The 16,136-nt window shown below is 39.3% G+C and overlaps 1 protein-coding gene across 8 annotated transcripts in view; it reads left to right on the top strand.

Moving 5' to 3' along the window:
- The window catches only part of TRAK1 (trafficking kinesin protein 1), a 109,186-nt gene that overhangs the window by 28,055 nt on the left and 64,995 nt on the right, over window positions 1–16,136 (top strand). The window contains exon 1 of one of the 8 annotated variants that reach the window (XM_073333119.1): window positions 7,968–8,301. The exons of 4 other annotated variants lie outside the window; for them this stretch is intronic. In XM_073333119.1, the coding sequence (XP_073189220.1) occupies window positions 8,238–8,301 (64 nt within the window). In that variant the 5' untranslated portion in view covers window positions 7,968–8,237. Of the gene's footprint in view, window positions 1–7,967; window positions 8,311–16,136 lie in introns of those variants that run through there. 3 more of the 8 variants (XM_073333118.1, XM_073333121.1, XM_073333125.1) reach the window with 3 other exon arrangements.

Raw genomic sequence — 16,136 nt, 5'->3', positions numbered from 1 at the left:
GCCAGCCACAGAAACCTGCCTGGCATGCTTATAGCCATGGTTATCAATGAATGATTATTGAATGTTACGGGAGAAGGAATAAAATTAAAACATTTATCAATAGTTATAGGAGTTTGGAAGATTGATAGGGTGAAAAGCAGTATCCTTTCTTTAAAAATAATAATGGAGGACATTAAAGACACATTATGCTCTTCAAAGGGCATGGGCTTCATCATGGATGAAAGCCCAATTTCTCTACTTAGCAACTCACCAACAACAAATCCAGACTGCTCAGCTTGTTTTTGTTTGTGGGTTGAAACAAGCTCACATTTCTACTCTGCCTGCTGGTTCTAGTCTCGTAAGACAGTTTGAGCACAGGTCATAGTGTAATTTGTCATGCATTGGCTCAAAAGCAGAACAGGAAGACAAAACAGGGCAGACAATGCAACGAGCATCCATGAAATGAGCCAAAGTCAATCTACTAATCCCATTTTCAGGCTTCTGAATCTTGATAATATTACTACTACTTCTTAGATCTTACATCACTGTTTTCATCCACACATTTCAAAGTATTTTACAAAGGAGGTAAGTATTGTCTGCATTTTACAGAAGGGGAAACCAGTGCACAGAGATGTAACTTATTGAATGTCAGCAGGTCAGTAGCAGAGCTGGGAACAGAGCAAGTTCTTCTACCTTTTATTTCAGTGCCCCATCCACTGGATGATCTCTGTCTTGACAACTGCCCTTTTCAATTAATATTTACAAACTTAAATTGAAACCAAGTTTTCAAAACAAGTTTATGAATAAGACATTGTTAGCTGCTTTTTTGGACTTTTGCGGGAAAGAGGATTTGTTGTTTTTCAGCACCACTTTTATTAGATTCTTGGGTCCTTCTGCAGCCTTACTTCTTCATTACAGGTCACTTATTTGATATGATCAGAGATGTATACAATCTTGTAGTTTTTTAACACTCTGCCTACTGCCCAGTCATATCCTACAGTTCTCAGAAGCATCAGCGCTGTGCTGCTAAATACCCTCCATTCTGTTGGAAGGAAATCTGTCCCAAAAGATCCACTTGCTAAAGAAATTACTAGATATTGTGGATGAACGCCTCAGCTAGCCTATATTGGCATAGCTCTGTTGCAGTGAAAGGAGCTATGCATTAACTGAGTATTTGACCATGTTAAATCTCTATTCCAGAGTTGGAGCAAAACTTCTAGGCAGAATATTAAGAGTTATCTTTTTACTTTCCCGTGTGATTCTTTTTTATACTGCTTGCTCATTCAGGTTGGAGTTTAGAAGACCTGTAACAGGAAGTATAGCAAAGAATGTAAACAGCTGGTGTATGACTTTAATACTGACTTTAATATAGTACTTAGTACAATGTACAGACAACATTTTATCTTTATGTAGACATTAATTTTGAATGCATATTCCAGTCTGTTCTCTGGAGAGTTGAGGGTAAAAACATTTGATTTGTAACTTGCCTGCAGCACAGGAGTTCTAAGGATATGTCCAAATGATGAGGTTCATTCTAGTGTAACCCACTGGTGATCATGTGTTATAGGTTCTCCTCTCAGACTCCTGTTCTCTGTGGATTGGTAATTACAGTGCCCAGCTATAGAACTGTGGCTTGTTAGCTCAAGTTGTAGCCTTTCATGGAGCTTTGGAGGTCCCCAGTTCAGTCCAAAGTGTGTTGACCAAGATGGCGACCATCACACCAGGTAACCCCCTGGTGAGTATGTGTTGCATCTAGAGCACAGCCACCAAGCCACTTGGCCTTTCCTTTCAAGAAATTTTAAATACTATGGCATGAAGATGAAGGTTTACACAACCAAACAGCTTCAGTTTGTTAGCATGCCCTTTTTGAATATAAACTCTCTATGTCCTGGGATAGGGAATGTGAAGAATTAATCTGAATCTTTACTTAAATGACAGTCAAACAAACTGGAGTCTCCACATTTGATAGATAGAAATGCATTTGAAAATTACTGCTTGACATTTTGGAACTACAGACATTCTTTTAAATTCAGAAACAAAAGTAGGAAAGACGTGTTTTCACTCATTAGTTAGCCTGTGAAGAATAAAGACTGTCACTTTCCTTCAAGGACAGCCAAAGTAGATTGCTCTGCTTCTAACCAAAACACAGTCAAATCTTTACCTATCAACATAACTCAGCCTAGCAGGGAAATAACCCTCAAGTCATAAATGGATTTCCTCTCTGTTGGGCAAAAGTCTCAACTGGGTGGCCAAAGTGTCTGCCATGTAGATCTACAATACAGCAAATTACCATCTTCATCTTCAGTATCAAGGTACAGCTCAAGGAGGCTACAGTTCCTAAAATGCAGGCTGTCTTGGTCTGACTACCAAGGATCAAAATGTTGTTGGGATCAAAATGGAGCACCACATGCTTGGAATTGTAATCTCCATGAACTGCGCTCTCAGTGTAAAGACCAAGGCAGCTACAATCTGATGCATCTAGTGCAAATTTTGTACAGCCCATGGGCTTTTGGCATGTTGCTCTTATGACCCTCAGTTGGGCAAACTTTAGATGTGCTAGTTTTGATAGGAATAATTCAGAGTAGTATTGTGGTGTCCTGGTTTGTGTTTTCATCTGCCCAGTCAAGCATGCTGTAAATCTCTTCCTAATTTCACAAATGTGTTCATTGCTTCTGAAAAATAGAACTACAGACTATATATTACAATTCCAGGATTTCTGGAGGCAGTTACTTACAAAAGATCAAGTGTGCAATTATTTCTAATGCTTCATCTACCTCATCCCCTGGGGGACAGTAGCATAATTTGCAAGGGAAGATGTATATTTTGTATTTGAGTGTTCAGTGTTGTTTCAAATAAAGCCGTAGCCTCATGAATTTTTATGCCCTTTGCTGTAATGAGCTTTATATTATTTGCTAATTATGTATAATGTATTTGATGTGTAAATTACATGGACTACGTTATGTTTGGGATCCTGAAGGCCAAAACATGTTGCTGTATTTAGATTATTTTTTTTTCAGGAGAGGAATGTATACAATATATACATATATATACAATAGTATACTTCAGGGATATTTTATAGAATTTAACTTTCCATAGGTAAGGTACATCTTAGGACACTAAATAGTTTAACTCTGATTACTTATCTGCTTTCTCATCAGAGCTAAATGTTCTCCTTTTTGAAACAAGATTAATTGGTAAAAATTTAGAATATCATCTGTAGCAGCAAAATCTACTTAAAACAACCTTAGCCAGGTCCTAGCAGTATATGTGTTCAAAAGTTTGGGCTCCCCATATTTGTGGAATGCCCTCTCTTGGAAGTTTAATGTACACAAGCCCATATGTACCTTTTTTCTTTGTGCCTTCACTTCAGAAGTAGAGAGGTGGTAGACTAGAATGTTAGCAACAAGTTTGCCATTCGTGATAGCTTGTGTCTGTTGGCATTTGCTACATACACAAAATGAGGGACGGACGATACCCTGAAGTGTAACTATAACTTTTTTCTATCTTAAACTTTCAAAATATAACATCCCAGAAGCATGCCATTTAATTAAAATAATAATTGATTCTCATAAGATACAAACTGGATCGAGAAGTTTAAAAAAAATGTTTCCCAATATAATCTCTTATTAAACTAGCCTGTTGTTGTTCAAAACAACACTAACAAAGCGCTAAAAAATACAGGGTAGGCAGTAATCCGGCACTGGCAAGGAAGTGAACAAGGTGCCTTAATAAAATAAGTCCATCCATTCCTAATTTCTTTGATTCTGTGAAGCCAGAGGGTGATTTGTCTTACATTTTGTGATATGGGAGCGGGCTATCATTTACTATTGCTATTTATGATTGACTATTATAAATTATATATACTTGATAAATACGTTTTTCTTTCCATATTAGCATTACAGATATTGGGAGTCCTATGTTTACTAACAACTGGCAACAGAAAACAATGTTTCTACCTTGTAATTTGTGATTGATTGATTTGTTTTATGATGACTCTTGATCTATAATTGAAATGTTGTTGTCTCACATTCTCCTTTTGGGGAATATGCCTTCTTCCTAGCTTTAAACTACATGTTATCTTTTTAAAAATCGCTATCATTCTAAAACACGATATAAATGAATTTGAGAATCCCCTAAAAACATTAGGAAGTTTTAAACCCTATTTTTAATTTTGTATTATTGTAGTGCCTAGGAGCCCCAGTCATGGACCATATAGGCTCTGTACAAACACAGAATGAAAAGACAGTCCTTGCCCAAAAGGGAGTACAACCTCAAGAATAAGACAAGTGACAACAGATGGATAAAGATAGACCAATCGGGGACTACAAGGAAACAATGAGACAATATTGATCAGCATGACAGACAGTGGTCTCAGCACTAGCAGGCTAACTGTTATCATGGTTTTTGTCAAGTGTTTTGTAGGTCTTGCAGGAAAGAAGAGTTTTAAGGAGTTAGTTTTTGCAGATATTTATGGGAAGCTTCGCCAAAGTGTGAGCGGGGCAGTGTACATTTATACAATCCAGAGTTTATAGTGTGCTCATAACTTACTTCAAAATATTTGCTGGGTAAAGAACTCCTCCTATATCTTGCAGTATAATTACCTGAATTTCCTTATGTTCAAATATTTGATTACTTTTACATTGGATAAGTAACACAATAGCACATCAGTAAAATGTGATCAGAATATACACCATAACATGGGGTTTTGTGATAAGCAGCCCCAGAGGAGGAGCTTGGGCTGGAGAGAGAGAGAAAAGGATTCCCCAAGGATACCACAGGTCCTCCATGGGCCAGTCCAAGATTAGGCATGTTTCATGAAAGTGCCAGACCTAAATTGTCCATCCCACTTTTATGAGACTACCATCTCCACTTAACTAAGAAGGTGTTGTCCAGCTGGATGATTCTTTCTATAGAATTTCTTCTCCCTGCCATTGTGTTTTCTCACTATGATAGGGTGATTGTGCCCCCCATTTTCCCAATTATGGAGTGGAGATTATAATATTTACCTACCCTACTTGATAAGCATGTTGTGGTGATTAGTTTTGTAACATGCTTCGTCTCTGTATAGCCGTATGTTAGGGTTAATTGTTTTTCTTGTGAGAAAGCTAGATCCTTTCCAATGTAAAAAGATGTTTCTGACCTCTAACCCAATCTTGCAGAATACTGTCTGCAGAATTTAAAAAAACAACAAAAAAGAAGCATTTTTTGAACTCCCTTCCTACCCCGTGTTTACTCATCTCACTGAAAATGAACTTCGAAGCTTAATTGTGACCATTTAAATCCTAGTATTAAGCAAAGCTACTTTTTAAAAGGAAATTAAATACTGGAGAAAAAGAAAAGAAAAGCTTATGCTATGTTATGGTGCCCTTTAAGTTTAAACTGTTAGGAAATGCAGAAGTTCCTATAGCAAGGAAATTAGGAATAAAACAGATGGCATATTTGTAAAGTAGTTAAATTAATGTTTCTGTAGGACCCTTCATTTTTGTATTCCCTAATGTTATTTTAACGGTGCAGCCTTAAAAGTGCTTTTAATTGTATGTGCAATTGACCTACTGTGTGTGTGGGTGTGCTTAAGGAACTATCAAAACTGTGTGATTAAGTGAGATGGAATGGATTGTATAGTAATTCAGTTGTCAAGATTCTTGCATATAACAAAATCACATAAACTGAGTTAGAAAACACATGTATAAGTGAAAAAATGTTAGTTTCAAAGTGTGAACTCTTCTGTTCCATAAATGATTGTATTACTGCTCTGTATGAAAGATTATACAGGGCTTTTTAATGGGATCTTATATTCCTTTGAAATTTACTTACCTGTAGTTTATGTGCATACCTTACTGTTCTCAGGTAAATATTGACCGTACCATGCAACACACTGATCAGTAGAATTAAAGCATGTTTGTGGTTTAAAGGCCTCTGGCTACAACTTTAACTCTTTAAAGATCAAAAACCTGAGGTTTTATTGAACTTTTTAACTCTGGAAGGCATGCCAGGCTATGGCAAATCATAATCTTCATGGAGCCAGGGACCAAACTGTAAGAGCTAACAAGGGATTCATAAAAACTGGTCCTTGTAGTTTCCCTACTTCTTAATTTTTTGACGTTGATTATGCTATTTACAGCATGATTGACTGGGCAGATGAAAACGCAAACCAGGACACCGCAGTTCTATACTGATACTTTTTTAATAGGAATAATTCAGGGTTTTTTTCTTATCAAAACTAGCACATCTAAAGTTTGCCCAACTGAGGGTCATAAGAGAGTGTTGTGTGTCACCTGCAATTTCTATTATAAGCAGGGAAGGATAAAATATGTACTAGAATTTTTCAAAATTTACTAATACAGTGTAAAACCAGTAGAAAACATAATACAACTCATCTCTCAAAGGGAAGCTAGGATGGTGTGGTGTTTGTCACTAGGCTAGGGCTATTGTTACACTACATCTTACGCTGACTTACGTTTTGTAGCTCAGAGGTGTGAATTAGCCACCCCCCTTAGCGATTTAACTTATGCTGGTTTAGCACTGTCCACATCAGTGCTTATGTCAGCTGGGGAGTTTCTCCTGCTGACATAGCTACCGCTGCTCACGGGGGCTGGAGTAATTAAGCTCTCTCCTGTTGGCTTAGAGCAGCTACACTAGAGAGCTCTCTAGTGTAGCCATTGCCTAGGTCTGTGGAGCCCTGGACTCAGTTCCTCGCATTTCCACTGATTTCCTGTGAAACCTTGGGTAAGTCATTAAGTCTCTCTGTGCCTCAGTTCCACATCTGTGAAATGGATATTACATCCCTCGCTCACTGAAGTGGTGTAAGAATAAAGTCCTTAATATTTGTAAGGCTCAAATACTGTGATCATGGGAGTTAATATCTAGATAGAGGAAAATATATGTTTTATGGTAATGATATTAATATTAATTTCTATTGTAATAGAGTCTAGGGGTCCAGTTACAGACCAGGGCCCCATTGTGCTAGGCACTGTACAGTCATGTACAAAAGATGTATTGAAATAGAATATATCATTCCAAGTCTCTGAAGTCTTTTGTAAAGAACCCAGTGGAGTCCATAAAAGATGGGGAAAGGGGAATGTGAGTGGAATATAAGAACGGAATGGATGTCTGAGCATTGTAATAACTTTTACCCCCCACTTACAGATTTAATTGACTTCCTGAATATTGTTATAAATACCAATTTATTAAAATTCTGTTCCACAAATAAATATTTTATAATTCCAGTAGTTTAAATCTAGCCTAGTGAGGTACCTAAAAGTGAATCCTTCTCCACACCAGATATTTTGGAAATGAAAAATACTGAGCGGTTGTGTGTAACTAGTTTAGCTATACAGAATGGCTGCTGTTTGCCATAGTCCCCTTGTTTTCTGCCACAGGGGCGTAGATGTTTGCAAAATAGGTCGCTGGCTCACTGAGAACGCAGAGGGCAAAAGTAGATGAGCTTATCCAAAGGGGGAATGTGTTACTGTCTGGTTTTCTAGTTCCGCTCTTTCACCTTTAATGTAGACATTTTCTTTTTGCAAAATTAGTGCTTAACCTACTAAAACAGTGCAAAATAGTACTGTAGCTTCATTTTCCACTTGGGCGGGGGAGAGCTTCTAACACAGGATGGGAGGTGGTAAGGCACTTGATTTACATTATTAAGGCATTGGATATACACAAAGGATCACAAGATTATGATATTGCAAAACAGAAAAAAGGTATGTTTGTATTATATTAAAGAGCTTTTTTTTTCTGTGTGGGAATTTTTCTTTCTTTCTTTTTTGAGAGACCCTCCTTAGTTTTGTGAAGCCAGAAACAGCAGAATACATTTCCTTCATCTCGGCATCTCTTTCAGAGCCAGCCAGTCTCCATGGCAACATGTTAGACTGAAAGGTATGTGAGGACCGGGGAGGAAAGGAATGAGTTAGAAACAGCCAAGTAGTGGTGTGTGTCCCTAACGTCAGTATACCAGTCTTTTGATAGGATGATTTTGTTAACTCCCATCCAAGGCTGCTGTGCAGAGCTTCTTTATTAGAGCAGCTGCTAGGGCATCTGCTTTAGAAATCTCTCTCCTACACCCTTTCCCCTTCCCCCTTTCCTCCCCCACCTCTCGTATTTTGGCTCTAGCCTCTCATTGAAAATGTGCAGCTCATTTTCATCATTCTGTCAGCGTCTTTGCACTTCAGTGTTTTGCAAAGGCAGGGAGGCATGGTTGCGTTTCACTTGACCTCAGCACAGTGAAATATCTTCTACATTGCTGAAGGATACTGACTATGCAGAAATTTATTGAAGCGGATTACTATGAACTAGACTGGTATTATGAAGACTGCACGGATGGTAATTCTGGTTTGTAATATGTTGATACAGTATTTGTAGTTTGTAAGACCAGTGCATGGGGTTTGTACCCTTTTGAAAAAAAACTGAAGAAAAAGGCAGCGCTTTGGTGCAGCAGAGATGTCTGGCCTGTAACATCTCAGCATCCGTTGGAAGTATGCTCCAGGAGACTGCTGTAGGGCTTTCTCTTTTTCAGTGGAAGCAGCAGTTGTACATAATTACTGTACAATCTCTTCCTCAGCAGAAGCAAATAACTGAGAAGTACCAACTCTATAAATATTAAGAACCAAGCTAAAATTACAATAACCTTGCTATAATGAATTTTGCACTGAATTACATTTTGTGTGTACATGTGTGTGTGCAAGAATGCTTGTGCATTATAGAGGCATGGCAGAACCTCTAATATGTACATATGTTTCTATAACATAACATACTTTGTGTGTGTGTGTATTTTCATAGATACATATATAGAGAATATTTTATGTATAACATCTCTGCTGCTTAGAGCTGCAGCAAACTAGCTGCTAGAACTGCCAAATTGCAAACTCTGGCAAGCAAGTTCCCTAGAGCTCCTTGTGAGCTTTCTGCCATTTGCCGAGGTGGTAATTTCTTTATCACAATGTTGAATGCGCTCATCAGTCTCGTGACAGAGGGTGTATGGGGAGGGAGGGAGGGAGGAGGAGGAAAGCCCAACATTGCATTGATTGCTTACTGGGAAATTCAAACTCCCTCATCCATCCATAGCAGCCAGGTGGAACTCTTAAAACAAAATGTATCTATCACTGTTATGATCTTGTAGTATATTGGAATTTTTGTGAGCAAGGCAAGTCCTAGATCACCAGAGCATGAGACTAAGGACAAAAGGCAGTGGTAGGGAGAGAATATGGATTGGACACCAAAACGCTTCATGGTGATTTTTGTGATAGCATCAGAGAGGCTGATAGAGGACATGAACAATGTGTTTATAAGCCAAAATATGAGCTTTTTGTTCACCTGAAGTGTTGTGATTGGCATTACAATAGCACACATACATGCTTAATTTGTTTTTCTATGTTGTGTTGTATAAAGTGGCCCTAGACTTACATGCTTCTGAACTTGGAGAACTTCTATTTTTAAATTAATATTTCTCTATGTATTTAGTATGTGGGACATATCCATATACCTATCTGAGAGGGGTTTTTAGTTGGACCATTTTTCAGTTAAATTGACTCTATTATGTAACTCTGTCCTCTAGTTATAACCCTAGTAAATGCTGTAGCATCTGACTGATGTAACAGACTGATGAGTTGGCCCAGTTTAGGAAACTTAAGAATTAGCACAGTCATATAACCATTAAAAAGAGAGAGTGTTGATTTCTGCGGTAAATACAGAGAGACCTTGTTTGATTTTTGGGGAACAGAAGTGATAAATGTATTCCATAATTCTTTTTGTGATTAATGTCAACCATGTCAAAATGGGAGTGTATGCAAGAATGTGGCATGAATGAGTATCAGAGCTATGAGAGCCACTTAATAAGCAAGTGGTACGCTTAATTTTTATGCAGTGTGTGACATATTTTGGGTAGAGTTGCCAACTTTCTAATTGCACAAAACCAAACACCCCTGCCCTGCCTCCTACCCCAAGGCCCTGCCCATGCCCTGCCCCTTCTCCGAGGCCCTGTCCCCATTCACTCCATCCCCCCTCCCTCCGTTGCTTCTCTTCCCCCTCCAAGCTGGGGCAGGGGTTGGGGCGTGGGAGAGGATTTGAGGTGCTGGGTCCCGGTGGCGCTTACTGCGGCTGCGAGGAAGTGGCCGCCAGGTCCCTGCAGCCCCTAGGTGCATGGGCGGCCACTTTCAGGGAGCCGCGTGGAGCTAGGGCGGGCAGGGACCCTGCCTTAGCCCCAGACACCCGCTGTGCTGCTGACCAGACTTTTAATGGCCTGGTAGGCGGTGTCAACTGGAACCGCCAGGGTCCCTTTTTGATCGGGCATTCCAATTGAAAACCTCAATGCCTGGCAACCCTAATTTAGGGCCCAGGCTCAGTGGGGTAACCATCACTTAGGCAAAGAGCACCACAGGGGGTAAGACCCAGAGTTCAGTGCGGTACCAGGTGAGCACAGGACTCCATTCAGTTGTGCTCCTTCCAGGATTTGAGCTTTAATATGGAAAATAAGATAAACTAATGGCCAAATTTGTGTAGCCCTTTATCCTTTTTTATACATTAAAATAAATGAAGGGCAGCGATCTATATGCTCCAGGTTCCCATAGCACTACTTAAAAATATGTCCTGGGTACAGCATTTTAAAGTAACCGATCACCATTTTAAGGTAAGCCTTCTGCTTAGGACAGTTCCCATCCTTACAATTACAATTCCCTGCCCTTTTGTATGTTTTCAAATGCATGGGATAATTCTAATTTATAATGATTTTTTTAAAGCGGGATGTAAAATTCTAAGGTAGGAAAGAGCCGTAACTAATATCCTTCCAGTCTTTCAGTATTCAGTAGCATAATCACATTCCTAATTGACATTAGTATACTGACAAGATACTTCTAGTGTGGAGCTGACCAAAAGCCAGACAAATTCAAATTAGAAGCAAGGCACAAAACTTTGTAATAGTGGGAGTCTCTATCCTCTTCCTTTCTGGAAGATGCTCTAGTCCAGTTCTGGAAGATTGTGTATTTCACAGACCACGGTGGACTTTTCATTTCTCCTTAAATGAAAAAAAATATAGTTGTTTATAGAAGGCACCAAATGTTAGCAGTGTTTTTACTACAAAGTTGCTAACTTGTTTTATGGAGATAGGAAAATGGAAAGGTTCACTCTTGTTCAATCATATGGTTCCACTTTCTTGAATCTGCTGCTCTAACAATTTTAAGATATTTTTGATCATTAAAATCTAAAAGTGAGATGAATTTTTGATATTTCCTGTACATTTGACAGAAGATGGGTTGATCTAGTAATACACGCATACAAATCTATAGAGAAGCAATTATAATTAAGATTTTGGAGTGAGTGGAAGAAAACATTTAAAGGGACACAGTCATTTCAAATCCAATCATTTAAACAAAATGAATTGTATGTAGTTCTAAGTGGTACACATGTCCCTGAAATACCTAGCTGGTTTCTGTTCCTGTACAAATCACATTTTTCAGTTTTTATACCATGTTTTTTCCCTCCTCTTGCTATGTCTAAACCCACACAGACAAAAGGGGAAACCGAAAGTAAAACTTAAATAGGAGGGGGACAATTTTTCTTTAAATCCTTTAATTTAGCAATCTTGGGAATTGCTTGTCAAAACAGTAGGTCACCGTGTGCAGACAGAAACATAGTGCAGTGGTTGGTGAAAGTGCCCGGTTCTAATGGAGTTGGGCTACTGGGAAAGCCGGAGAGGAGGCTTTGGGGACCAGAACCAGTGAGTCAGTACAGGCCTACTGTATGGATGACCCTGGCTTCTCAGGGGTCTGCTAGGCTTAAGAGACAGTGTTTTTGTAAGCATGGGGGGAACTCTGCCTGCCTTTGGGTATTGAAGGGTGTAGTCTGTTCCTTATACGAGGCATGCTTCCTTCCAACAAGTAGAGTGATTGTCCATCATGATCCGGTTGTATGCTGGGAGGTGCTGTCAGTCCTATCTCAGTTCCTTAGGTTAGTGGTGACCTGTTAAGACTGAATGCGTCTTGCAGGCTTTAGCTATTCCTGTACTGGTAGAGGGGAGCAGGTTCTTCAGGGTTCCATATTGATACATGAATTTGGGTCTGAAATTAAGTCAATTTTTTCCATTTAAAAATGTAGAGGGAGATGGATGAAAAATATTTTTGGATGTGTTTGGACGCAATACCTTTAAAAACACTGTACAATAGGAAACTGAAATTTTACAAAAATATAGCACAACACTTCTTAAAGACATCGCTTCGTCTCATCTTATGGATGAGATAAAAGTAATCTAATCTACAGTACGATGCAACTAAAAATCAGACCTCTCAAGAAGAGGTTTACATAACCACTGTCTAGTACAAATGAATATACCACCCTTTTTTCCTCTGTCAAAGATGTGAGTCCAATATCTTCTTTTAACCTTCGTGAATGTTTTCCTTGTACTATACTGCTAAGACTTCTTATTTTGCTTTCTGCAGAAAATGCCCTAAAACACTACATTGATGATACAAAAAAGAAATTGCTCATTGTTTGGTTATGTTTGAATTCAGCAAATGCAATCCTTACACTTCTCTTACCTTACCTGTAGTTAAACTCAATGGGCATAATACTGATAATCTCTGTGAAATGTACTATTGCCTTTGAACACCTACTGCAAGAAACCCCCAGACAAACAAGCCCTCAAACTTGTCACAGAGTCCTGAAACATTTGTAAATTGTTGGGATTTTGAAATAATCTCTTACATAATGGCTTTTGCTGAGTATATTTTTGGTAACAGTGAGTAGGATTATACAATAAAATCTTACTTTCTCTTGATCATCTCCCAAGCTCAAATCATCCATCTTTCAGTCCAGTACCTCTGTTAACTGAAAATATTGTAAACAAAAGACATATTGAGCTGTATTTTTAGAAATGCTTTCATTTTGAATAATGACTAGATGCTTATATAATATGTGGAAACGGGAATCATCATGTAAGTTGGCATTAATCAAATACACAGATATGTTGCACAGATTTATTTTTTAAAATTGCAGGAATGGTATGTTTATGAAAGGGGGAGAATGGGCAATTGAATAGGAAAGAAATCTGTGATTCATCTGCATAGAGATAGTAGTTAAATTTGTTTACATGGATGAGGTATACAGAGAGAAGAAAAGGGGACCAAGGACAGAACCCTGTGGACCGCACCCAGAAACTTGGAGGGGGAATGAGGAGAATTTTCCAAAGGGTGCAGTGAGAATCCTCCAAAGGGTACAAGCATTTGCAGAGGTTGGAGGAGACCCAGGAAAGGAGAGAGAGTCATGAAAGATAAAGGAGGATAAGATTTCAAGAACGGAAGTATGGTTGACTGGGTTGAAGATAACTGACAGGTCAGGGAGCATGAGGATGGACTACTGGTTCTGAGGTTTGGCTAGGAAGAGGACACTTGAAACTTTGAGTGTAGTTTCAATGGAATGCGAGGGGTGGAAGCCAGAGTGGAGAGGATCTAGGATGGAATCAGAAGAGTGGAATTCCAGACAGCTACAGTATTGTAAATAGCATATTCAATGCTTTATCTTATCCTCCTTATCTAGAAATGGAAGGGAGATGAGGTGGTAGCTGGAGAAGTGGTGTCAAAGGTGGGTTACTTTAAGGTGGGAGAGATTAAAGCTTGCTTGTATTATAAGGGGTGAAAAGCCAAAGAGGAGAGCTTAAGGAGAAGAGTAAGGGAGGGGGTGGGTGCGAGGGAGAACAGGAGATGGAATGGGGTCACTGGAGGAAACAGGGGTTAGAGGAGAAGAGCAGAGGAAAATGTCTGTGATAGGGGAGAAAGATGACAGTGTTGTAGGAGGGGAAGGAAAAGTAGGCCAAGGGGAGGAGGAAAGGTCACATTGTATTTTCTCAATTTTCTGTTGGAAGAAATGGGTGAGATCCTGCACAGGTAGAGAAATAGAGGCAAGAGAGAGGAGGGTTTGAGGAGTGAGTCCAAAAAAAAAAAAAAAGAGAGAGAGAGACAGACACTGGAATTGTGGGCATGTTGTTCACTAAGTTTAAGAATGTAGAGTTGTTTAATTAGAAAAATGGAAGAACTGAAAGAGGAGGGAATGAATTTGTAGTGGAGGAAGTTAGCCTGACTATGGGATTTCCGTCAGAGACATTCCATGGCAAAAGAGCAGGAGCAAAAGAAAAGGATGTTGGGGGTGACCCAGAGTTGCGGGTTGGCAGAGATATCTTCATGTACCCACACCTTACTTAGTTACCAGTTTATTTCATGACTTTTTTTTCTAAAAGAACATATCGTAGATACATGAGAAAAAGGATTTACAAACCTTTCCAAATCTTTATACTGTTCCTTTTCATTGTGAAAGATAGAACTAAGGTTCATTGAGATGGATACACTTGTTAAAAAGTGAGTTTTGAGTTCCATTGGGCTCTGTCCTTGGTCCCCTTCTCTTCTCTCTGTACACTTCATCTCTGGGCAATCTCGTAATGTAAAAGAATTCAACTTCTATCTTTATGCAGATGACTCAGATCTACCTCTCTGCTCCAAACCTCTCTCCCTCTATCCAGACTAAAATTTCAGCCTGTCATTGATATCTCCTTCTGGATATCTAGCTGTCAGCTCAAGTTCAGCATGGCTGAAACAGAGCTCCTAATCTCTCTCTCACCTTCTCCCACTCCTGTTAAGCCTCCCTTTTCTTTCTTTGTTGGTCACTGTGGACAACATTACCATCCTTGTTGACATCCAGGGTACAGGCTTGAGTGACATCTTTGACATGGACCTCTCTCTAGGACCTCATATCCAGGTTATGTGTAAATCTTGCTGATTCTTACTGTATAACATCTCTAAGATACATCTTTTTCTGTCCAGGCATGCAGATAAAATGCTCATCCAGGCTCATATCATCTCGCGTCTGGATTATTACAACATCGTTCTCTCTGGCCTTCAGAAATGCAGTCTTGCCCCACTCTTACTCATTCAGAATGCTGTTGCAAAAATTTTTTTTTTCCTGAGCCTGTTGCTTTGACCATGTGACCCTCTTTTCATCTGTCCACAGTCTCCCCCTTCTCTATCACATCAAACAGAACCTAATTCTCTTTCAATGTCCTTGTTGGCCTTTCCCCACCTTATATATTACCTGTCATTCACTATCAAGATGTCAACTCCTGTCTCTGATCAGCCCATCATGCCAGCCTCCATCACCCACTTGTTAAATTTTCGAACATACCACCTTTGTGCTATCTCCCACGTTGCCCATCACGCTTGGGAGGAACTCCCTGTAAACATTCACAGAGCTAGCTCATTATCCTTCTTCAAATCCCTCATCAAAACTCTCCTTTACCATGATGCCTACAAAAAAATTGACAACAGCTAGGCTGCTCATGTGCTGAGACCATTGCTTATCATGTTGATTATGAAGATCTCATTTCCCCCCCCCCGCACCCCGGTATTCTGTCATTTGTTTGTTTTATATATATATATAGCTGTTACCTTTTGTCTTACACTTAGATTATAAATTCTTTGAGGCAGGGATTGTCTGTATCTTCTATGTTTGTACAGCCCCTAGCTGAAGGGTTCCCTGATTGGGGCTCCTAGGAGCAACAATCATAAAAATAATGGAAGTAATAACAATAATGCAGTAGTCAGACAAATCTGTGTGTGGCTTTTGAAAAGTATGTGAAATGTATAGAGATCTAAACTGCCCAATGTCTTCATTGCTTGACTCTAGATCTCTTTTTTAAATCCTCCGATGAGTGAGAGTGAAAATCAGAAAACACCATCTTTAAGGAAGCAGGCTTAAAACCCGGGGGATATTATTGCACCTGTAGCTGGTGTTGTAAAACTAGTATGTGTGTGGAGAAACCCTTTACTTTTAAAATAGCATGGTTATCATTAGAGTTCATTGTGGTGGTGTGTGTACACAAAACTAGATGCTGCTGATAAAGAGGAGGTTGCTAGGTCATTAATACATTTGGATTTACTTGTAAACAGTGAGTCAAGGTAAGGATGTTGCCATCACTTTTGATCAAACCCTTTAAGACGTAGTTTGTAGCTGCTGATTTCTTTCTCTTTAGTGGCACAGTTTGTTTGTTCAGAGATACAGTTTTACAAGAGAAATATGTGCCTCTGTGACCAGCAAGCTTGATATATTGTGACGTTCTTGCACCTCCCAGCAGGTTTTCCCTCTCTGTCAGCTTGTTCAGTGTGCTGCATTGAGCAAACCTG

This window comes from Lepidochelys kempii, chromosome 2 (genome assembly GCF_965140265.1).
Source record: "Lepidochelys kempii isolate rLepKem1 chromosome 2, rLepKem1.hap2, whole genome shotgun sequence".
In the NCBI taxonomy this organism is placed as follows: Eukaryota; Metazoa; Chordata; order Testudines; family Cheloniidae; genus Lepidochelys; species Lepidochelys kempii.
Note: the sequence above shows the minus strand (reverse complement) of the source record. Positions and strands in the feature narration are given on the sequence as shown.